This window comes from Lemur catta, chromosome 6 (genome assembly GCF_020740605.2).
Source record: "Lemur catta isolate mLemCat1 chromosome 6, mLemCat1.pri, whole genome shotgun sequence".
Lineage (NCBI taxonomy): Eukaryota > Metazoa > Chordata > Mammalia > Primates > Lemuridae > Lemur > Lemur catta.
In genome coordinates this window covers 18,535,838-18,561,256 of record NC_059133.1, presented here as the reverse complement: position 1 = coordinate 18,561,256, position 25,419 = coordinate 18,535,838, and the positions used below count along the sequence as shown (strand labels likewise).

General features: G+C 34.7%; 1 protein-coding gene across 4 annotated transcripts in view; it reads right to left on the bottom strand.

Moving 5' to 3' along the window:
• Nucleotides 1-8,882: 8,882 nt before the first annotated feature.
• Nucleotides 8,883-25,419, bottom strand: part of NUP37 (nucleoporin 37) — a 44,073-nt gene continuing 27,536 nt past the window's right edge. For all 4 annotated transcript variants that reach the window (XM_045553105.1, XM_045553106.1, XM_045553107.1 and 1 more), the window contains 5 exons: nt 19,381-19,471; nt 11,658-11,839; nt 11,095-11,145; nt 9,632-9,725; nt 8,883-9,150 (listed from right to left, as the gene is read on the bottom strand). In XM_045553105.1, the coding sequence (XP_045409061.1) occupies nt 9,037-9,150; nt 9,632-9,725; nt 11,095-11,145; nt 11,658-11,839; nt 19,381-19,471 (532 nt within the window). In that variant the 3' untranslated portion in view covers nt 8,883-9,036. The remainder of the gene's footprint in view (nt 9,151-9,631; nt 9,726-11,094; nt 11,146-11,657; nt 11,840-19,380; nt 19,472-25,419) is intronic.

Sequence of the window (25,419 nt, the reverse complement as noted above, 5' to 3'; positions counted from 1 at the left end):
ACACACATATATGATATAGTCCCATATACAGTCATAGGCCACACAATGTTTCCATCAGTGACAGACTACATATAAGACAGTGGTCCCATAAGATTATAATATTGTATTTTTATTATACCTTTTCTATGTTTAGATACACAAATATCATTGTGTTACAATTGCCTACAGTATTCAGTACAGTAACATGCTATACAGGTTTGTAGCCTGTGAGCAATAGGCCATACCATATAACCCAGGTGTGCAATAGGCTATGCCATCAACGTTTGTGTAAGCATATTCATGGTGTTCACATGACACAACTGCCTAAACGACACATTCCTCAGAATGCATGACTGTATATAGTATAGAATTATAGAAATATGAACTTGTTCTCAGTTGGCCAACTGACAGAAATATTTCAAAAAGTGGTTTGGTTTCTTAAAAAGACAAACACAATGCTAGAAAACGTGATTTCTAGTTAACAGCACGAAGAGTGGCAGTTTCTGCCTCCTAGGACTCTTGGTGATTACTGTTCATCAGTCATCCGCAGCTCCTGACAGCATGGCCAGTCACATTTTACTAGCTGGATTTCTGGGACTATGAAAAACAATCTATAGCTAGAAGACTTGGCCAGCTGCCAGATATTCTTTGCAATATGTACTCTCTCCTTCAGGCTTTCTGAACTGGTAAAAATGAAAAGTATCACCAGATTTCATTTACCATCATGAATTTTGGAGGCAAATAAGTAGATTGTAATGAATATTGATTTCAAAGGGCAGAGCCTATATATGCTACATATCCATTTAATAAAAAATCTTAAGAATGTTTCAATTTTTCAGTGCTTTGTTTTCATAGCAGATTACTAGAAAATTGCTGCTAATTTTATCATGGGTAAGTTCTCAGGTGGGGGAAATAATGAGAAAAGGACCCCAATTTTTCTTTTGTATTTCTCTCCGCTTGCTTCAGGATTGAATAGAGAACCATGATTGGTTTATGAAAGTGGGAAAATAAAATGTTTTCCCTTTATCCCCTCCCCCACCCCATCCCTCAGGAGAGATACAAATTGTCTGTTGAGACTTGGTTAAGTGAAGGAATTCTAAACCAGTTACTTCAATTTTGTAAGAATTTACTGTTTTCAGGCTACTCCTTTTAATTGTTCTGGCTCTCCTAACTTTATTCAGAAAACTGAATTGTAAGTTTATGTCCTCTAGGCAGGAGACTAGATTTCTCTCTAGAAAGCTAACTACCTCAATAGACAAGACCTAAAGATATTTACAGTCAGGGAGTCCCCAGTAAAGGAGCAAAACAACCTAATGATTATTGTGCTTTCTTTGAGGGGGTTGGGAAAAGTTTTCACTGTCCCATTTGTACCCATAGGATTTTTATTTATGTAGGTGACCGAGTGATGACACAGAGAAGCTAATGCCATTGAAAGAATTTATTACTTACATTTCCCAAAAGAAGTCATGACAGGCCATGCAAGGCTACAGAGGAAACACCAGAGTTTGGTCAGGAGACAGAAGCAGGAGCGAGGGCAAAGCCTAGGCCAGAGCTGTTATTGGAGTTTCTGCTGGAAAGGCAAAGCAGAGAGGGGTAAACTGTTCAGGATTGGCTAGTTTCATTAATTCTGGGGGCTTTCAGACATAAGGACTGTTCCTAGTTGCCTGATATCTGGCCCTGCGTTGACTTAGTGCAGGGGAAATATTGGCTTGGTGTGTTGAGAGTTAGGTAAGGAGGTGATTGGGAGATATGGGATCAGGATTGGTTGGATTGCATATGAAAGACATACTACTAAGTAGTTTACTATTAATATCTTTAAGAATTAGCTAACCTCTGGGGGAGGCAGTCTCTTCCTGGGATTATGAAGCCACAAATGCCAGAGCATCAAGAATACAGAAAACAAGAAAATACAGTTAATATAATTGGTCCTATGATGAATGGATGCCAAATAGATAAATACAGAATCTAAGAAAATACAGAACACTCACCTTTCAGGATTTGGACTTTCAGGTAATACCGCTGGTTTCAGCAAGTCATCTCACTGCTGAGTTTAGAGTCTCATTGATTCTATTTCTCAACAAGAGATCAGAGGGGGAGCAGTAGCTGCCTGGCTATGCATGCCAGGTGGAGGACAAAAAGTGGGGCATCTAATCATTCCTCATCTAGACTCTTGAGCAAGCCTCCTGTTTTAACACAACCCCTGAAACACTGCACTCCCCTTCAGAGGAACTGGTGCCCCAAGTTCCTCAGCAGGGTGTGCTCTAGAAATTCAAGTGTCTTTTTAATTTTCCTGCATTAATGAAGATCATGAAGCCAGTTTCTTTTAATCCTTGTAACACTCCTTGCCTGCACCACTCATGATACCTAAGACATGCTACCTAAGACGCACTACCCTTTATCTTTTTGTAACCATGGGATATTGCCAACCTCTTTGTAATTTCTTTGTCAGAGGCCAGTTTCTGTTTCCTTGTATTCCCTTAAAGCTAGGACAGAGCCATGCACATGGAATTAAGAATATATTATAAAAGAGAAATATTTAATCACAGAAACTTAGAAGTAAAGAAAAATGCATAGGAGGAAAAAATGTCATCTCAGTCATTTCTCTTAGGAGAAAACGTTACCATTTTTGGAGAGCTATGGTACTTTGTCTTGGATTCACCAAGTCAGACTTTTCCCCTTTGGTGGGTGCAGTAGAAATGAGGTAAACCTCAGTCATGAGTGTTTGCTTAGCTTTGCACACCTTTGATAGCACTCTGTCCTCTTCAAAGAATCACCCTCTCCATTTATTTAAAAAAAAAAAAAGCAGCAAATGATGTCACTATCAGCTGCTTCTAATTAACCTCCCCTGGCTGTTTCAGTAAATGACTCAGCACCTGGACTTATTAAAGTGGTCAGGTTATTTTGTATAACAACCACATAAAATCACTGAAAACTACTCTGGAAGTTCAGCATCAACATTTCTTCCTGAAGCCTTGTGTCTGATCATGTTAGAGCCTTTGCTATTACCTTTTAAAAAATGATTGGGCCAGAAGTTATGAGCCAGTCAATGTAGGAAAGTGGTTCACATGTTTTCCAGTATAAGAAGCTCTTTTAATATAAAAAAATTTTTGAGGAATCCAAGGTGATTGTAGCTGGACATCTAATATCCATTGAGCAACTACATATACGTTGTTGAGGGAGATTTAAACTTAAAATATCAAAATTTCATTCAAAGATAGTATTTCTCTCCCTTTTATTTTCCACCCTAGGTTCTATTAGTTTTCCTGTAACATATCCTGCCTTAGAAAGTCTTGCCTCCTATATATCACATAGGAAGAAATGGTTAAAGTATTCTGGCTTTCTTACAAACTCCAGAGCCACACCTAGAGTCACAAATAGTGGTCTCCAACCTTTCAGCACCAGGGACCAATTTCATGGGAGACAATTTTTCCCCAGACTAGGGTGGGGGTGAGGAGGAGCTCAGGTGGTGATGTAATGGGGAGTGGTTGTAAATACAGATGAAGCTTCTGCCTGCCGCTCACCTCCTGCTGTATAGCCTGGTTCATAACAGACCATGGACGGGTAAGGTCTGTGGCCCGGGATTGTGGACTACAGACATAATAGATATCAAGATGAGAGACACACCTTTATATATCTCGGAATGTTTTTAACCTCTAAGATTTCTGAATGAGACCTCCAAAAGCCACTATCTCTGAGTGGGTGTGAAGGGTTCCTTGGCAGGGTCCTTTCCCTTACTACCTGTTATAGTGTTGTGGGGGAGGAAGTGGCAGATGGCAGGACACCTGAAGCCAATGTGTTAGAAATACATGAGCAAGTTTGATTTCGTGGCTGTCCATATTATCCCAGGATTCCACAAGCTCATGGTTTCTAAGAAAAAAGAGGATTTTGATAGTGGTGATATGAATATAATTTTGAGAAACTCTTGCAATAATTTTATATTCTCCCAGGTACTTGCCATCAATAGGTTGGGGAGCAATGACCCAGGTTTTGTAAAGGTTATATACACATGTGAACACATCTTAGTTATTGGGCAGGTGGGTGGAAAGATGGGGAATGAAATAGGTCACAAACACTGACAGAATTCCAGAACTGGATGGAGGTTTAATGTATTTGTAGGTTAAGTCCAGGAGTGGGGAGACTTCTGAAACAGCTGTATATATGACCAGGTCCTATACTTGCTCAAAATCAAGTGCCAGGGAAATTTTATTAGGTAAATCTAATATTAGAGTTCCATAGACTTCAGGTGAGGGCTACTCACACAGATGTTCTCTTGGAACAGGCAATTTGGAGAAATGCATCATTAGCTGTTCACAACACAGCTTGAGGCACTAAGTGTCCAAATCTCAGGGGAATCAGCCCTACAGAACATTTGGCAAAGTATTTAAAATTCCAGAGAGTCCAAATCTCAATAAAAAATTTTTTTTGTAGGCTGGGAACAAAAATGAACTATTACATAATTATAATAAAATATACATGAGTTATTCTATCTGTAATAAACAACTAGCTTTCATTAGTACTAGTGGAAGAAAGAACTAGCAATTAACTGAAGAATCATTAAATTAGGCAAAGACGGTAGAAAGAAGTTCACTAAAAAGTAACTTATGTTGGTCTTATTTAAACTTAATGTCAACTAATAAAGTAATTTCTTACTGTTATAGTCTGAGTAAAACTTAACCACAAGGAACTTATTTGGTTAGACACTTTCTACCTTCTTTATCACTATGGTATAATTTATCACTAGTTGCCTCTGGCTTAGAGATTAATTGTCTGGGACTTATTTCCTTTATACACTGTCTCAAAAATAGAGGTTTCCTAAAACAGTATTAGAGAGCTCTTACTTGAGATCATTGCAAAGATTAACCTTAATTTTCGCCACAGCCTAATCTTGTCTGAATTTGGCTCAATGATAGGACAACAGCCGTGTTTGTAAGAAAGATCAAAGTTTTGTGTTTACCATTAGAAGCAAAGATACCAGCAGCATTTATTGTCTTTTACCACAAAGAAATAAAAACTTAACTCAATACAGTATCATAAATGCAGTTGGTAAAAATGCATATTTCAAAAATCTTTAAATCAAATTGCTTGCAAAGGCTGAGAAGCCTGGTGGCCTCCCCTTTTAGTTATCATTCTTCATGTGGGCTTTGCGAGCTTACTTTAAGTGTTACAGTCGCAAGGTGTAAGAGTATACTGTTAAAAATTAGTTGAAAAGGCAAATAGCTATATAACAATGATCTAAGCTAAACAAAAATAAACTGATCCAAGGAAATTTTCAGACAAATGTCACTTGATCCTACATAAGGCAACAATTGTTTTTACTAGGGTAGTTCAAAGAACAGCTGAAAAGGCCAGAAAGTAGATTAAATCCTTTTCATTTTCCATGAAGTCTATGTCTATGCATACAAAAGAAACTGCTTGAGTTTGAGTAATGGATATACCATAACATATGTCTTCTTTTTTCCTTTTGTGAAATGAGATCTTTAAAACTGATATCCTAATTATTTTGTTGTGTTACTGTGTTTAGGTAACAAATGGTTACTATAAATTAAAACCATGTTAATAAATAAAACGAAAACTTCTACTTACATTTTAAAGGGCATTATTTCTTTAAATGTATAATTAGAAACAAATGTTAGCTGTTTTGAAATTCTTTTCAAACGCCTGTTAAAATGTTTTTGAATTAGCAAGGTGTTAAGATTAGAGAAACAGAGTGTTCTTTCCTGTCCTTGTTACTGAGCACACAGTTTGATAAAGATATATTAGAACAGAATGCTGCTTCTGAGAACTTGACCAAAGTTTCATGAGGAATATGTGGAAATGGATCATAATAATGATCATTTTTACTTGGCAAATCTTATTTAGGCTCAGAGCTAAAAGCTACTACTGGTATGGTATAAAGTTGGGTTAAATTCAGTTTAACTTTTTGAGCTATAGAAAAACATGGGAGGTAGTCTGGAGCAACTACTTTTCCTCTGCTACGAACTATTAAAATTAGTTTTGGGCACAATACTAAGAACTTCCCAATCAGCATTTCTGGGACAATGTCAGATTTTGGACAATTACAAAAAACCAGACACAAATGTGCAAACCAGATTTCTATTTCTTCTTCACTGACATGAGATTTAAAACAGCAACAGAAACATTTCTAGGTCAGTGTCAATATGTAGTCACAAATTACCAAAGAAACAAATTGGAGTGCATGGGTGTGTGATTTTGTGTTTTGGCATGGGAGAGACATTGAAATATTGTACAAGCCAAATCATAAAAATAAAATGGGACTATGATCCCATCATTTTGAAAGAGGAGGATTTAGCTCTGACATCTTGCAGATTTGTGATATTCTGATTGTTGCTTCAACAGTCCTAAATAATACAAGTTTTAGAAATTAAGTACAACTTTTTTTTCCTTTCCATGATGTTGTGGGGTAAAGCAATTCTGAGGAAAGCTTGATTTCAACAGAAGAAAAACATTCTTAGACATATTTATAAACAAATATGTAAAAACTAAAACGGGGACATACACACAGTATCAGATCTTATGTTATTTCTCAGGAATTACCAGTGATGACCAATAATTCCTCATAAGCATTTCCTCCTGTCTTAGTCTTAGTTAAACACATTTCAAGGAACAAAGTTTACTAAAGAAAAAGAATATCATTATACCATTTCAAAGTAATTGAACACAATAAACTTTAACAAAGTATAAGATGGAAAATGGTCCTATAGCCTATACTTAAGACCTAAGGAAGGAAAGAAAGAGGTTAGAGTTCTCAATGCTTAGGCAGAATAAAGTACATTCCACTCCTGTAACTAAGAGGTAAGGCAACCCTCTTATTTATTGAGAATGTCTTATTTGATGGTTACTATATTAATTCACAAATGGAACCACCATTTTCTTTCCTTTGAGGTTAACATTTCCTACCTCTTTTTGGCATGACTGTATTTACATGACCACCACGAGTTTTCTTTTCCCAAGACAGCCTCCCCTAATAATAGATAGCAGTTCTATTGGGTAATTTCATCAGACAACTTTTAAATTTTGGATAAGTCCTTACTCCTGAGAATCCATTTCCTAGATACCCAAGCCCAACATGTTCATTTCCTGAAACTCCATCCCTAAATATAACCTGCCCAATTCCTACATCAAGTTTTCTAAATATAAAACAGCAATTTTCAAATATACTAGCCCAAGGGATGACTTCTTTTTTTTTTTTTGGATGTATCCTGAAATGACAAATTCTTATTAATACAAGAGTCAATATTGATATTACATGACTTTGGCCTATCCTGATGCTTTTAGGGATCTTTGTCCCATCACACAAACTATTAAAAGAGAACCATGTAAAAACTCTTTCCCCTTTGCTTTTTCCTTTGCAAGTTCAAAATATGCTTGTAAAGTAGTAAAGGAAACAATTTATATTATTTGGTAATAATATTTCACTGTAATACATAATTGGCTTGAAAATTGCTATGCAATTTTTTCATCTATACTTTAAGTCATGTAAACAGTTGACCCTCAAAACAACTACATGATTACAAAATTTCACTTTTTTTTTTTAAAAACACATCAACTACCATGTGAGTTGTATTTAACTCAGGCTAGTTTTGAGCCTGGGGCCTTGTGAAGCAAAACCCTGCAGTTGGTTTGTGAAAATCTTACTTGTTGATGTTCTTATTGTTACAGTTAATATTGACAATTTAATTCTAAAAACTTGGATTGCACTGCATGTAACTCATGCACAGAAAACAAAAAATAATTAATTAGAAAGGATTGTTTTGTTTTCATAAAACACCGTGGCACCAGGGAAAAAACTTTTCCTAATGTAGCAAGTCAATGTGTTAATTACCTGGAACATTTTCCTATCTCTTAAAAGATAATTTTCTTGATTCCATAAGATAATTATTATAAGACATTTTATGAATAGAAAACTTCAGTAAAAAACATTTGCTGGTATTAATTAAAAATAAATTTCTAAATCCTCAAAAATAAGAACTATACGTCTATGAGATAAATCAATAAAATTTACAAATCTCTGAACTCTGTGGCAGACACACACTAGGTATTTTCATTCACCTTTATTTAATTCTGATAGCATGAATGACTTCTATCTGTATTTTGCAAGAGGAAATGAAGCTTCAGAGAGGGTATTAACTAGCAGGAATGGACAGTTTATAGAAATTTATTTAACTCTATACCTGACAAGCAGAACCATGATCTTATACTCTTGTGAGTATATTGTGATGTGTCACAAAAACATGACATGGCTGGCTGTCTTACACAATGCTGGTTTTAGTGATCTTTGAGAGAGTGAACACAGTTCTATTGCCACTAGGTGCCATCTCAAAAACATTTAGGTTTCTTGGTAAGAACAGTGAAGATCCATACAAAGGGGAGGCTGTTAAAAGCATATAAGTTATTTTTCAAAGTAAGCTTTATCCCTGGTGTTCTAAGAATGTTAAAACATCTAGTCTGAAGGAATCTGCGTCTAGTCTAAAGGGCTGAGTAACAGTCATATTTTTAAGAAATTGCAAACCATTTTTTATATTAAATTTAATAATTCTTTATCATTATTTAGGAAATTATGGCATCCCTACACATATAGACTACTAAAAAATGTACACGTACACATATATACATTTAACCTCTTCTAGAATGTCCTGAGAGATTTTCTTTCCTTTTGTAAATGTTTGTATTCCTGAGAATTAAGAAAACAGCATACACTCAAAGTGTAGACAATAGGATACACCTTGACTGATCCTTTAATAAAATCAAAAGCATTATTTTTTGTTATTTATTCCCTCGAGCAGTGCTGCTGAGTCAATTATACAGTTTTATAAGATGATGAAAAAATATATATGTGTGTATGTATATATTTACACATACACAGAGAGAATGGAGTAGGAAAATAATTTTTCAAACCATCAATATTTTATTTCACAAAAGCAACAACTGAGATATTTCTAGAGTTTACAAGCATATTTGATATAAAAATAAGAAATTCTCCAGAATATGTACTAAAAATACAAAGTTTATGAATCTAAACTACAGAGAAAATTTACTTTACATTTCGGTCACCCAAAACAATAGTTTGTGGTCTCCTCCAATTGCACACAGCGGGAGAGTTCGATGCCACGAAAGGCCAGATCCAATGGTTACAGAACCAATGAGGATGGGCTATAATAAAATATGTGAAGAATTAAAGAAGCACAATAAATCCCCCAAATTCACAAATTGTTTTCAAAAATAAGAAAATGCACTGATAAATTATCTTTGCTAATAGCAGAAACAACAGAGGTGAAATATATATTATTTATTTGTAGCAGGCTGGAATAAAGCATACAATCCTTCTGTGAATAACTTCTCAAACATTTTTATACTCCATACTAACCAAGCAATCAAAATTAAATTAATATATTTAAATGAACGAGAAAATATAAAAGCAACAGAAGAAATAAGAAGTTTCTTACGTGGAATATTGGCAAAAAAAAAAAAATCTGTTGCTACTGGTGATTTATTTATTAAAAAAAGGCTTCTCTTTCAGTTTAGGCAGATAACAGACATAAATATCTTTAGTTACAAATTTTGGGGTTATGGGTAGAAAAGTAAAAAACACAAACTAAGAAAAATACATATGCAACAAAACATTCTACATTACCTGAGGGTGTCCTAAATGATGGATTTGAAACTGGCTTGCCATTTTGCCAGGATAACCAGTGGTTGCAAACAAGTTTTCATTAATTGTGGACCACCTAAGAGATAAGAAAGCACAAAAATGAGTATAGGATCTTACTGATAACTACAAGCTTTTCTGAAACAGGCTATTTATTTCTGTACATAAGCAATAATTTTAATAATTCTGAATTTGTTAATATGGCTTTACAATTAGACTGGGAATTCCAGGTTAGTTAGCTATAAGTATTTTCTTATGCTGTGAATATTTATTAAGTGCTTATTGTGTGTGTCACTTAATTAAGTTCCAAAATTACACAAGGTTAACAAAGTCTCTTTCTTATAACCAAAGGCCTAACTGTGTGGTAGGAGACACAAACAACGCATCAGACAGATAAAACAGCGATTCTGCCCTTTTATCCAAGCTATGTGAACCCCTACTTTGTTTAGGACACAGTATGTCCAACCCCAGGAGATGAGACACAGTTGGTTTAAGGCAGTCATAGCAATCCTTAATAAAAGGAAAGTGTGCCTTCCTCTCCTCTTGCTTTAGAAAATGGAGCATGAGACTATAATTGGTATCGATAGAGCTCTGGTAGCCATCTTATGACTGTGAACCAATAAGCCCATGGCCTTGCCTTTGAGAATGGCAGAGGAAAAGGATGAAAAGGGTCTGAGCTTTTGATGACGTTGATGAGCTGCGAAGTGAACCCTGAGACTGCCTCCTCCAAGCTTCTTGAGTAACACACATCATTAATTTTAAAGCGTGTATCTGCTCACATCTCTGAAGTGAGGATGCATCTTATAACCTATGGCATTCTTGTATTTAGTTGAATATCTTTTATTCTTAATAATGATATTCCCAAGTCCCATAATTCTATTGGTTATATGTTAGATTTGATGAAATATAAAATAAATATTTCACTGGTTTTAGTCTGTCATTTGGTTTTGCTGTTACTTAAAGCAGAAAGCAGCTAATGACTATACTATACAATGGAATAGTATGAAAAATGAATGAAAAAAAGGTAGACATGTATATTAAAGTGAAAAAAAGCATGTCATAGATATATACTATCTAGCATGTTTTCATTTAAAGCACAAGTTTATATGCATAAACATGGGTTCACCTACATTTACATTTTTATTAGCACAGAACAATAAGGAAGCATAATATACTCCAAATTGTTAGAATGGTACTGATGGAGTGGCAACAAGTTGTTTTGTGTGTTATAACATTTTTGAAAGAAAACATTTGGAAAACAAATCAATCCCTTGCCTAGACTAAAAGAAAAAAGCAAATACTTTGTTGGAAAAGCAAAATAACCACTTATAAAACAATCAGGATAAAAATATCCAGTGCAAAGGAGAGGACTGGGAAAGTATTTCAATGGTGGCACAGCACAAAGACAAAAAAATCAAATTACAACTCCAACAAAAATGGTACACTACCTGAATAGGCAGGCTCGATCCATGTGAACAGGTCTCTTATCTTGAGGATAACTAAAAGATAGTATTTTGCGCTCTATGAATTATGTTTTAGACTCATGTAGAAGAACTTAAATTAAGGTTTAAAAGGTAATTTCTTTTTAAAGTACAGAATACCCAATGTACTTAAACTGCAACAAAATTCCAAATAAGCACTCAGTCAAAATAGATGAAATATGATAAAGACATGACTTAGAAACAGGGCATCATCATTCAACAGGGTAGGTGTTTTTCTTCTTTTCCAACATAAGTAAACACATTGCTCAGATCAAAGATTTCCTCCTCTGCATTGTCCTTTCTGGGTTACTCCCAAAGTAAATCTCCAAAGCATGATTACGTTATGTAAAAGCCTATAGATTTGGCATATAGCTCTGATATATAAAAACCCATAGCTCCAGCCCTTCTATAGGATAGACTTGTTTTCACTCTACAGTGTGGCCCAGGTATAAAAGGATGGCCTAGTGGGTCATTTAGCAATAGTTACTGATTTTTTTTGTAAGCCATAGACAAATATATTAAGGAAGTACCTGGACCGAGTAATATCCCAAATTAACCAATCATTTCCTGCAACAGCTCCAACTTTGAAGGTGTTTTTTAGGCACCAATGTGCTGACATTAATGGCATCTGTTCCGATTCAAGAGACAAAATAGCCTGTTGAGCCAAAAGATCATAAAACCGGATTGTTCCATTCTTCTCTGCAACCATTAGCTGTAAGACAGGAAAATAAAGGAAACTCAACCACTTATCTCACTAGCTAAAACTGAGCAGTAAGCAGAGATGCAATATTATACAGTGAAATATAAACATTTTCATCTACAGGTTGAACAACTTTAATCTGAAAATCTGAAATCCGAAATGCTCCAAAATTTGAAACTTTTTGATGAGCACTGACATGATGCCACAAGTGAAGAATTACCCATGTAAGTACTTAACATAAAACTTTGTTTCATGCACAAAATTATTAAACATATTCTATAAAATTATCTTCAGGCCATATATATAATATATATAAAACATATGAATTTGGTGTTTAGACTTGGGTCCCATCCCCAAGATATTTCATTATGTATATGAACATATTCCCAAATACGAAACAATCCAAAATCTGAAATACTTCTGGCCCTAAGCATTTTGGATAAGGGATATTCAACCTGTATTACAAATGGAAGATGAAATGTAAAGGAAATAAGACGAGGCTATTTAAAAATCTCATATTTATCAAATAAATATAAGAAACCTTAGAGAAAACTGACAAAAGAAACACTCAAGAAGGTTAGGTACAATTTTAAATGATGATGTGTGGTTATTAGGAAGAAGAGATCTAAAAACTCATTCTGAAAAAAATTACCTTTAAAGTTATGTTACTTATGTTGTCTAGAACTGCAGTCCCCAACCCCTGGGCCGTGGACTGGTACCGGTCTGTGGCCTGTTAGGAACCAGGCCGCACAGCAGGAGGTGCGCAGAGGGTGAGCCAGCGAAGCTTCATCTGTATTTATGCTGCTCCCCATTGCTTGCATCACAGTATAAGCTCCACTTCCTGTCAGATCAGCATGGCATTAGATTCTCATAAGAGCGTAAACCCTACTGTAAACTGCGCATGTGAGGGATCTAGGTTGCATGCTTCTTATGAGAATCTAATGCCAGATGATCTGAGGTAGAACTGAGGTGGTGATGCTAGCACTAATCAGTGGCTGCAAATATAGATTATCATTAGCAGAGAGGTTTGACTGCACAGTAAATGTAATGTGCATCCCAAAATCGTTAATCCCCCCCACACTTGATCCATGGAAAAATTGTCTTCCATGAAATCCGTCCCTGGTGCCAAAAAGGTTGGGAACTGCTGGTCTAGAAAGGACAGTTAAGTCTGTATCTCTCAACAGAGATAGAGTTATGTGGTACACATTCTTATGTAATTTGTTTCCAGAAGAGAAGGCAGCTTGGTATAATTAAAGGGCACAGACAAGCCTGGGTATCAAGGCTGCTTCTTCCACTTAAAAGCTGAGTGACTCTGCCATGTGACTAGCAGTTTCCTCATTTCCAAAATGGAGATGTGAGGATAATAATAGCTATAGGCTTGTTGTGATGATTAAATGAGTAACGTATATAAAGTACCCAATACAATGCTTGACATATAGTAACCGCTCACTCAAGAAGTAGTAGTTACTATTTCTTCAATATTTCCTTTATTCCAAGATACTACTGATTTAAGATGCTCAAGTTTGTTTTTAATCTGCCTATGAAATACTTTATCAAATGCACAAATTAATTATAAGATAAATCCCTATTTTACAAAATAATAAAATGTGAAAAAAACTTGTTTTTTGACTCAAGGATGTATGATATTAGGATACCCATATGTGGTAGAAAAGATAAAGAGACTGCTGTGAATATCTAAGTACATGAGTAGCTGATGCCCAAACAAAATACTCTGAAACATTCTCTACCTTTTCTGTAAATTCTTACTTTTTAAGAATGTTCTTTTAATTCTGGTTATATTAACTTAAAAACATTCCTGAAGGTATAAAGTAGCAGTGGTAAACTGGCAACAATGTGGGACTTGGCATCAAAAAACCTGGGCTTTACCACTTAATCTGTTGAGTGACTTGGAGTCTGCCTTTTTCGTATCTGTAAAATGGGGGATAATTGTACCAGATTCAAAAGTTACTGTATGGCTAAAATGTGATTATACTTTAGCAAAGAATTTTTATAAAAAGTACTTTTGTAAAACATAAAAATATTGTTACTATTTCTAACTGCTCATCTCTGGCTTAGGGTTTTTGGACATCATTCTATTACTCATCTAAGAGTCTTTTATCAAGCATCTATATATATACATAATATACAAATTATCTTACACATACGTATATAGTCAATTCTCATTATTAACCGTAGTTAGGTATTATAAAGTTGCTGTGAACACTGAATTAGTGGATATTGAACCATTGTTCCCAGGGGAAATACAAAGTCAGGTTCCTGCCAGCCTCTGGTCACAGTTTTGATGACTCATCAATATGTAACTTTAAAAAATTGTGCTTCCGTTTAAAGGCACCTTATTTTATATATGTGTGTGTGTGTGTGTGTGTGTGTGTGTGTGTGAGTGTATTCATTAACATAGACTTCACAACCAAAAGCGCTATACCTCATGCCTGAACAAAACTTATCTAACACATCTGTTTTCTTCATAAGGCACATCACAGCCTTCTCATCCTTAGGAACACTAGACGGCACTTCACTACTATGCTTGGGGGCCATTAAAATCACCAGCAACATCACCAACAAAAAGCACAAAAATGTGAAAAACATGGCACTAAACAGACCATAAGAAGAACACTTATTTACAGTATGAGATCTAAAATAAGAAGCCAGAGTGTTATCTTGTTTGACCTTAGCTGGGAATGCCCACTCTAGGTGACTCAAATTTTTTGTTGCTCTGTGCATGTCTGTGACTAAGAAAGTGCTGTGAGTTTTGATCTTGGAGTTATAAATAAATTTTAGGTGATTCACAAATACAAAATCGGTGAATAATAAGGATTGACTGTAAACATACACATGCAAAACATTATGTTAATTCCAACAGAAGTCAAAGATAAAAAGACATAATTGTTGATTTCAAGAAACTTTCCAACTAGAAAAGAGAATTATGGGCCGGGCGCAGTGGCTCACGCCTGTAATCCTAGCCCTCTGGGAGGCCGAGGCGGGTGGATCGCTCGAGGTCAGGAGTTCAAGACCAGCCTGAGCGAGACCCTGTCCCTACTAAAAATAGAAATAAATTATCTGGACAACTAAAAATATATATAGAAAAAATTAGCCAGGCATGGTGGCTCATTCCTGTAGTCCCAGCTACTTGGGAGGCTGAGGCAGTAGGATCGCTTAAGCCCAGGAGTTTGAGGTTGCTATGAGCTAGGCTAACGCCACAGCACTCACTCTAGCCAGGGCAACAAAGTGAGACTCTGTCTCAAAAAAAAAAAAAAAGAGAATTATGAAAAAAATCTGACAATAATTTAAGAAAAAATACTCTGGAGTTCAAAAAGGAATTATTTCAGAATATAGATAATCTTTGGAATTACGGTATTCTTAACCGAAGAAGTGAAATTTAAAATTGTTCTTTAAGAACAGGTAAATGTTTAAATATCACTAGTACTATTACTACTAACGATACCTGCAATGAGATCAATGACAAATACACAACAAAAACAGTACAGCCCTGAAATAAAAGCTTTACCTACCCTGCTTTATTTAATCCTCAAAACTACTGTTTAACGCAATTACTATCATTAATCCCATTTTCAGATGAGGAAACTGAGGCTTAGAGTGATTAAAGTAACTTGTTCAAAGTCTCACTCCTAGTCCATGATGAAGCCTGGATTTCGGCCCAGGTCTAAACATAGAGCACATGTATTTCTTCCTACAAGGCTAAACTGCTGAAGGCTGGTAAGTGGTTTGCTGTGCTATAGTCTGGGGTGGGAAAGGATCAGAAATGGGAAGAGATCAAGGAAGACTTACCAGGACCTAGTAAAAATATTTGGGATTTTTAGTCTGACTCTAACCAGATTGCCTGGGTGGGTCCCAGCTCTGCCTTGGGAGCTGTGTGATCTTGGGCAAATTACTTACCTTTCTGTGCTTCAGGTTCTCATCACTAAAATGAGGCTAATATCAGTATCTACTTCATAGGACTATTGGGAGGATGGTATGAGTTAATATATATAAAGCACTTAGAACTGTTTTGGTACAGAGTAGGCACTCAAAAAAGCATTAGCTATTACCATAGGTTGAAGTCAGATTGAAAACTCAGTTCTAACAAAATTTTTTTGTTGTTATTTACTGCTTCTAAAATTGTGCTCAATTATTTTTGGGTGAAAGAGCAGATAGGGTAAAAAAGTTAAATAAGTTTGGGAACTGCTGAATCTAAAAATGTTACGGGGCGAATTTTTCCTTTAGGACTTCTCAGAACAATAAATAGTAATAAGCACTGAATTTTCAAGGGGGGGAATACCTTAAGTAGCACAGAACATTGCAGTACTTGCACCAGATTGAGTTCAAATCTGTAACTATGTGACTGTGGGCAAATTACTTATCCTTCTGGTGTTTCAGTTCTCTCATCTACAAAATGGACAGAATTATGCTACTGACCTCAGAGTGTTTTGTGGGGATTAAACGAGAGAATATATATAACGTACTCAGAACAGTTCTTGGCAAATAGAAAAGCATTCAACAAATGTTGGTTGTTAAACCTCATTTCATTTAGTTGCTCTCTAATCTCTTTACTCTTAGGGTCAGATTTTGAGATGTCCTCAGTCCCACTTCTTTGATCCTGAGATCCCCTAAACCTTTGGTTCTGTTATTACTACACACTGAAATCCTAGCTCTTATTGAGGCTTACTAGACTTGAGAGCTTAATTTCTAGAGGTCTCTTGACTTTTGTATCTTTTACTGTTAAATGCTACCATTTGTTTTATGCTTTCCAGATTATATGGCTCTTTTGTGTAGATTATATTTCTTGGGATTTTCATAAGAATTTTCTCTCTTCCTTCTTAGCTGCTTCACTTTCATCAAGACCAAGCAGAAGAGAACAAAAATTCTGGGCTTGATCTGATATGGCAGACCACTGAGAACTACAAGATTGTTATAGTTGTAATAATGGTATCAACACTGATAAGCAGCTAAAACTGATTGTTTACTATATACTTCTTAAAGGACTTTACAAATGATAACTAATTTAATCTCCGTAAGTGTCTATATTATGAGATAAGGAAATGAAGGCAGTGAGTGAGGGAGTTTAAGTAACTTGCCAGAGATCACACAGCTAGTAAGAGGTGAAACTGGGATCTGACTCCAGGCAATTATTAATAACTCAAACGTCTGTATTGGTAACCACCTCTCTGTGCCACTTTTCTGTATTTTAGGTTTCTGAGGTTAGTAGTGACATGATAAAACTGGTATTTTAAGAATATTAGTCCAGTAGGCAAGAAGGATCAAAGAGCAGAGAGGCAAAGACTTTAGAAAGAAGCTAAGGCTTGGCAAGAGTTAGATGTGAGAACAGAAAGGGGAAGAATACATCTTAATGAAGAGAAGAATGACTAGAGTTAGTGACAGTGAAGGAAAAATTAAGAGACTTGGAATGGTTTGTGTTTAAAGGAAAGAAGGAATTACTTTCATTTCTTCTTCTTCTTTTTTTTTTTTTTGAGGGGGCGGGGCGAAGGGCAGGGTCTTGCTTTGTTACCTGGGGCCGGAGTCCAGTGACACAATCCCAGCTTATGGGAAGAAGAAATTTAGAAATGATTTTAGGATTTTGAGTTTATGTGATTTAGAATAGGGACTTCCAGACATTCTGAAGTCATGAAAACATTATAAAAATGGGGATAGGTTGGAATTTTAATGATATATAGGAGAAAAATAGAAATTAAGTTAAAGCATTAAAAAAAGGGATTTGAAGCATTAAGCATTAAGATACAAGTTTCAGGATAGAGGTTGTAATAAATGTTTTCATTTTTCATCTAGGTCAGTTTTTAAAAAGCAGTTTATTGTAGTTATATGTGGTGATTTTAACATTTTGGTAGAACGTGTTGTTATAGTTCAAGTAGACTCACTGATCTAGAGAAGAAATGTAGGCATAAAACAAAATTTAGGACCTCCATTTAGAAATAATACCTGTAAGTTTAATATAAATAAATTAGAACATTTCACTCATGCACATATACAGAGTATAATTCTACTGATGAAAGACCCAATGGGCCTGAAACAAATTTCCGCGAAATCCCAGGTTCACAGAACACACATATAGAGTCTGGGGATTATCTCCTCTGTAAAAGCTGTGAGAAGATCTGATTAATCCTTTTTTATGTCATCATTCTATTTAATAGATTTTTTGATTCTAAAACTTTACCTCTGTTACAATAAAGGGTACAGGGTAGGTCAGAATTAACCCTTGAAGAAATTCACAAATATATGGTGAAAGAAAAGTTGGCAGAGTAAAATGAAAAAGGGAAGATACACACAAAGTTGCTCAAGAGGACTAGGATAATGAAGCTTTAAAATCAAGTGAGCAGGGTTTCAAGAAGGAAAAGGCCACTGGATATGTTGAAAATATTACTGGTACCTTCTGAGAAAGTAGTGGAGACTGAATGAGATTACAGAGTTAGAACAAGGGCTAGGGAAAGAGGGATTGGAGTTAAAAGGTATGAGTAATGGATTCAAACATTTAGAAATAAAAGGTGTGAAAAAGACAGTTTAAAATTTAAAGGAGAGGTGGAAGAATGTAATTGCTGAGAGCAAGAACTATGGTGCCAGGCTGCTAGGGTTCAAATGCCAATTCTTCCACCTACTAGCTGTATGACATTAGGCAACTTATTTAACTTCTCTGAGCTTTGGTTTCCTTTTCTGTAAAATGGAGATGATCACAATACCTATCTCAGAAGGTTGCCATGAGGACTAAATGAGCTAATACACGTGAAATGCTGACAATGGGACTGGCATAGATAAGCACTAAGTATTTGCTATGATTAATCAAACTTAGCCTTTTGTGCAAACTTGGGGACAGAATAGAGTCAACAGAGAAAAAGTATGAAGACATTAGAGCGCTGTGAAAGAAGGGTGCCCTAAGGAACTGGCATGAGATCCAGAGAACAGCTAAAGGATTAACTTTAAGAAAGATGAATGGGGTAACTTCTTAGATTCTAGGCAAAGATAAAATAAATACAGTGATGTCCAGGAGAAGATACTGTAAATGAGAGAACTCTTGTTGAAAGACTCCTATGTTCCCAATGAAGTAAGAATTAAGGGCAATTGATGATAAAACCTTATAGTGTATTTTTAGTATTAATATGAATATTTTAGTATTAATATTAATATTCCACCTTCAATAGGAATTGAACACTACTACAGCTAAGACAAATTTGCCTTATGCCACTAATGCTTTCTGTTTATACATTATGGCTCAGAAGCGTGGATGTAACATTTTTTTTAAACTGCATACTGCTACTAGATTGAGTATCAGGCTTTAGTCTATAGTGTATCAGAGGTCAGGAAAAGCATACTCTGAATAAATGCCATTTCCAGATGATGATTGTCAAATAAAAACTTTAAAAATTATAGAGAAACTTTTAAAGTACAGATTTCTAGACTAATCCAAATGCATTCATAACAATTAGTATCTCTGAGGTGGAAAGTCATTGATTTTTCTCCTCTATGTGTGTGTTATATCTGAATGTATCTTTTTAGTTTGATAAAAGAAAGCTGTTATAAATAATAACCTTAAAAGTTTCCTCAGGATGCCAGCACACACTCATGCCAGGGGAATGAAGAACAAAATGAGCTGTCTGCACTCCTTCCAAGTTCCAAATCCTAATAAAAGAATAGGAGTATAATGTTAAATATTCTTGATATGTCACTACTAAAAACATAAAATTTCCATGAATTTATTCAAAGCTATTAACGACAGATTATAAGACAGACATTTATACCTAATGCATATGTTTTAAAGAAAATTATAACACTGCTTTTAGAAAATGTGAAAGTAGTATGAAGAATTTAAGTTTTACCATACTCAATCATGGAAAAAAAGAGTAACACATTTTCTCTTTAACTAATCTAACACAGCAACACTGTCACACAGTAATCAAATTAAATTATTTATATTTCTAGGTCACTAATCAGGTTGCATTCCTACTTCAGTGGTCATTTCAATTAATAATTTTTGCTAGGGGTGCTTATAAACACACACACACACACATACACGCACAAACAGTGCCCCCATTTTCAAAATAACATATAAAGAAGCTAATATGAAGTGATGTAAATTTATGATGTAGCCCTTTCCATATTGCTTATTCCTTCTACCTTTGTGTTTCCCTCCCAGTGGCTACCTCCTATTCATACCTTTTCTGATTTGGCTTACTTCTCCAGTTTTCTCTCCCAAAGGTGGGCGTGACTGATAACTACCAGATTAAAGGTGGGCTGAAAGAACAGGCACTTGGTTCTTCTTCCTCTTGCTCTCCATAATAGTCACAAATCCACAGTAACAAGGACCAGGTTATTCACTGACATGGCTCTCCATCTCAATTGCTTCCTCAGCCCCAGAGGGGGATCAAGACTCAGAAATCTCAGTCATGGCACTTTTCTGTGAGAATTGCTGTCCCCTACCCAGACTGCTTGTTTTCAGTTCATTCTTCACACTCAGCCACTGCTATATTGTACCAGCACAGAGTGTGGCACAGAGTTAGCATAGCAGGAGACAGAAGTCAGCGGGTAGTTAGCAAAGTGCCCACAGAATTATGGTTCTTAAGAATTGAACACATTCATTAGAATGCCTTGGACTTTTCCTTCTAGGCTTTATAGTTCATATCTCATTAGGGACCAAAACAAAATTTCAAGAAACTTCAGGAATATATTTTAAATGTCTAGGAAAATTTATTTCAAAGAAAGTAGACATTTATTGGACAATGCTATTATTTTGTGCCAAACCACATTACTTCAAATATTTTTCTTCTTTGTAGAAATTACAGGGTCCCTGTATCTTGAAACATCATAGTTACATATAAACTAACACAACTGTTTTTCAAAATTATTATCTATTTGATCAAATAATTTAGAAGCATACTCTTTTCTCTTGCCAAATCAATACTTTTCATCTGTATTTATTATAGAAGGGAGACAACTACAATTTAATTAAAAAGGGATCACATTTACCAAGAGTTTATGCAATTGTGTTGCACTCCCTACATTGAATGAGATTATTAATTATGGCAACTGAATCTTTTTTCTCTATTGATTTTTATGTGATACAGTGTTGGGCTAGCATTTACTTTACCACTATTGAAATAGTGGAATTTGTCTTGAAAATTCAATGAGTTCCATGAGAGGATGGTTTAAAATCTCTACTCTTTTGATCTTATTCTAATATGTATTTGATTTTTGTTGGCTATTATATAAATTGAGTGAATATAATATATACCAGAATATTTTCATGATTTTTTTCCTTTCAAATGATGGAGAAAAAGAGGTGGGACAGATGGATAAGGGTATAAAAAAAGGTCAATTAATGAAGTGTAATTACACCTAATTTTTAAACAGTATTTAATCCTGAATAGAACCTGACATTTTTTTAAAAAACTGATTTAAAAAGGAGGTTGATACAGATTACTTTTCAAGGGACTAGGATAAAATGATTTATGGTTTATAATTATATGCTTATTTAATAATTCTCAGTGGTTGCATAATCCAAAGACCAAGTATGCAAATAAAACAAATTGGGCTGAAATGAGTTATCCTAACTACATTAGCTACAGATGGTACAATTTAAGTTGTTAAATCTTACTTCCCTTTTTGATAGATTCCATAATTAAGTCCTTCTCAAATCCTTTTGTGGAGCTCAACTCATTTTTTTTGTGTGTTTTTACTACATGGCTCATCTAGTTAATAATAGTTACATCAGATAAAGTCACATTTATTTTTTGATAAATTGTTTGAAGTATACCATACATAATAAAAGTACACATATCTCAAATGCACAATTCAGAGAGAATAAACTCAGAGAACAGCACCCAAATCAAGAAACAGAATATTTCCAAAACCCCAGTAGTCATCTTATGCTCCTTTCCTGTCATATTTCCTTGCTCTCTCACAAAAGGTACTCACTATCCTGACTTCTAACACCATAGCTACTTGTGCCTGTTTTTGAACATCAAAAAGTGATGTTCATTTTCATGTTATATATCTTCTTGGCCTGGCTTTTTTACTCATTGTTAGGCTTTGTGAGATATACCAACATTGCTGCATGTTGTAATTTGTTCATTCTCATTGCTTTATTTGGTATTGCATTAATTAAGTACACTGCAACATATTTATTCATTTTACTGCTGACAGATATTCAGGTTGTTTCCAATGTTTGAGGATTACCAACAATGCTGCTATAAACCTTCTTGCACATATCTTTTAGTGAATATAGATACCCACATATTATTCCATTTCCCCATTATATAATACACACACACACACACACACACACACACACACACACACACACACACACACCCCTATCTGCTGGGTACATACCTAGGCATGGACTTGCTGGGTCACAGCTTAGAAATATTGTTCAACTTTAGCAGGTAGGTAATGTTAAACAGTTTTCCAAATTGGCTGTACCTCATATTTCCTTTTTTCCTCTCGTATTTCTTTTTAATTATCAATGGAGAAAGACAAAACTTTCTCTTAACTTTCTGACAATCTTAAAACACAATCATCTGTCTGAATGTCAAAGGATCCAGCTTTTCAGGTGGTCTTACTTTGTAAGGTAGACTTCCCAAATCATCTCTTTTTCTTGCATTTTGTTATTTTCATATATCTATGTATGGATTAATTTGTATAAGTTTTAAAATGTAGTAAAAACAATGTACAGCAGCTCTCTTAACTGATCCTCTGACAGATTCTTCCTTTTTCCCTCTGTAGAACTGACAAGAATGAGAAGATTATTTCCTAATATGCCCACATATGCATTTGTAGTATGTTTACCAAGAGGAAATATGGGCTCTTTGTATGTGATGTAAACCCATGTATTAATTATACATTTAATATTATATAAACTGACAAAATACGAATGTGAAAGAGCTATTTCAATGAAGCTAAGTTGATGGCAACTAATTAAAGATAAGTTTCTAAAAGGAAAAAAGCTCTTAAATTAGGTATGTGTGACCATTAAAAGATTAAACAATAAAAATCATAAAAACCTACATATATTCTGAATTAAGGCTGCTTTAGACTGTTTTCATTGCAGACAATATATTATGGTTGTGGTTCACGTACAGAAAGAGGTCCAATGCCAATCAATGGACTCATAAGGAAAAAAACCTTGTCCTAATATCAAGATTGGCAAATGATTTTTCATATATATGTTGTATATTAAAATAAGGTAGGTGGGTATTCTATTAAAATGATTTCCTGACATTTTGTTATCTAAAAAACTACAGGTCTAGACCACAGTAGATAAGAGTGCTTCTACTATAAGAGGAAAAAAAGTCAAAATTTGGAAATCCAGGTTTTAGTATTTCCAAATTTATTTGTCAATAAATTTATTTGTTTATAATAAAGAAAATTACCTAAAAGTCAATTGCAACCACAAAAGCATACTTTTCTGTGCATCGTAGAGAGAGAAAAGCTTTCAGGTCACAGTCTTTGTAATAAACATAATAAAACACTTGAAAAGATTACAGACCATTTATAAAAGCATAAAAGTTATCAGGTTAAATTACCTTGGCTAAAACCAGGAGCTACATGAAATGTACATATGTACATATTTAAATATCTGCAAAGGAAATTTCAAAGGAAAAGCTTTTAAGGTGAAGTTAATCTGCTGACATTAAGAAGCCAATACAGGGCAAACAAAACCAATCAAAGGGCACTGGGTAAGTATAGCATCACTTCTCAAGTGAAATAGAATGACACTTTTGACCCAATTTGAACTACAATTATAATGAACATCCCCACCCCTCCCAACATTGTGGTCCTAAATAGAACTCTTAGATTTAGCTGTAAAATAAAGGGATGAAGAACTATCTAGATCTAAGATTATGAATTATATTTATTTTACTTTTAGTTTATTGCTAAAATTATTGCCTCGTTTCAGGCTGAGTGCTTTCCAGCAGAACATTTAGTATCCCTACCATATGGTATTTAAATGTTATTATCTCATTTATTAATAAAAAGGTCCCATAAATTGAGTGTTGGCATATTGGGGATATCCTAGATATTCTCAAAGGTCTTTTAAACTGACAATTAGTAGAGGGAGATGTTCTGAGAATTCAAAAGGAAATTTCCTGGGTAATACTCTGTTCTTTTTATTTGTTTGTTCTCCATTTTTAATTGGCAGCTCATTGTCTGCTTGGGAGTTATTGTAGAAGGCAATTTCTGCTACCAAATGTTTTCGACAACACAGACAAAAGAAGGAATGGATGACATTAAAGGACACATCTGTATCCATTTGGTCCTCTTTAATTGGTAAAGCAAAAAATACAAACCATGATCTTTCTAAAAGAAATGACTGGATAACATGAATCAGTGTATTTTGATTAATTAAATATGAAAAAAAGAACAAAAGTAATACAGAAATGTTATAAGAATGAGAAGGCACTTTACAATGTTGCTGGGTGCAGGAAAGGGACCTCCAATGCTCTTAGACAAGAAACATTAGTTTTCACTGAGTTTGTGATAGCAAAACGAGAATTTTCACTCTCATTTCCAAATAATTAATCACTAAGTTACTCATCATACTAGGCATTATTCGAAGAAGGGTAAGTCATGGCATATTTCTTTAGTAAGTGAGCACACAATTAGAAAGGAAAGTGAAACAAATTATAGAATAATTTAGTGCTAAAATATCTGGTTTTAAGTGCAAAAGAAGTCCAGAAGTAGGCAGCCACTGAAAGCACAAATCTAGGGATTAAGCTGACAAATCTTGATAGTAGATATGGTAGGTTAGAGTGGTGAATAAACTTTTTTTATGGCTCAGACCATGGAGGACTTCAACTACTATGTGAAAGCCTTAAAAGCAGAGACAACAAAATGACATTATAGTTGAAAGAAAAAATTTTGTAAAGAGTATTTTCAGTATGCATCAATGTTTCAAATACATTCAGAAAATAAGATTAGACTAATCTTTTTTTAATACTCAAGACTACCGAGCAAATAGATAGTAGTAGCTGTAGCTTTAATGTACTAGCAGCATGAATGATAAAAGAAATGGATTATTAGAAGTTTTACTGAGCAGAGTAAGAATTAAAAGGCCAGAAATGAGATAATTGTATATACTTATTATTTTACCCTCCAATAATTAAAAATGAGTCAAAAATAGAGTTGATAACCAAAGGCTTTGTGTACTTTGTAGGGGGAGAGTGAAAGGAGAAGGTAGCCTTTTTCAAACCTAACACTAATAAAACAACTATATGACACAAAATATAATCTATTGTACATCTTCATGAAGCCTTGCAGAGGATAAAAACATCTTATACACTGTTGCTTCCTTTTGATTCCTTGAAATTATAAACAAATTCGGCATAAACAAGTTTATTATCCCAAAGGTGAAACACTGTCTGAGACTACCCTAGAGGAGAATTGTTAACATCTCATTTAACTTATATAGACATTTAAATTTTTGAAGGATGGGAATTGTGAGAAATTGTCACACTTAGAAATAAACCTCAAAATGAAAATTTCAACTGCAAAGAAATACCATATGGTAGTTTTCAAACAAATCATATATAATGATTTAATCTTTAAGGAATTCAGAGTAGAAGGGCTTT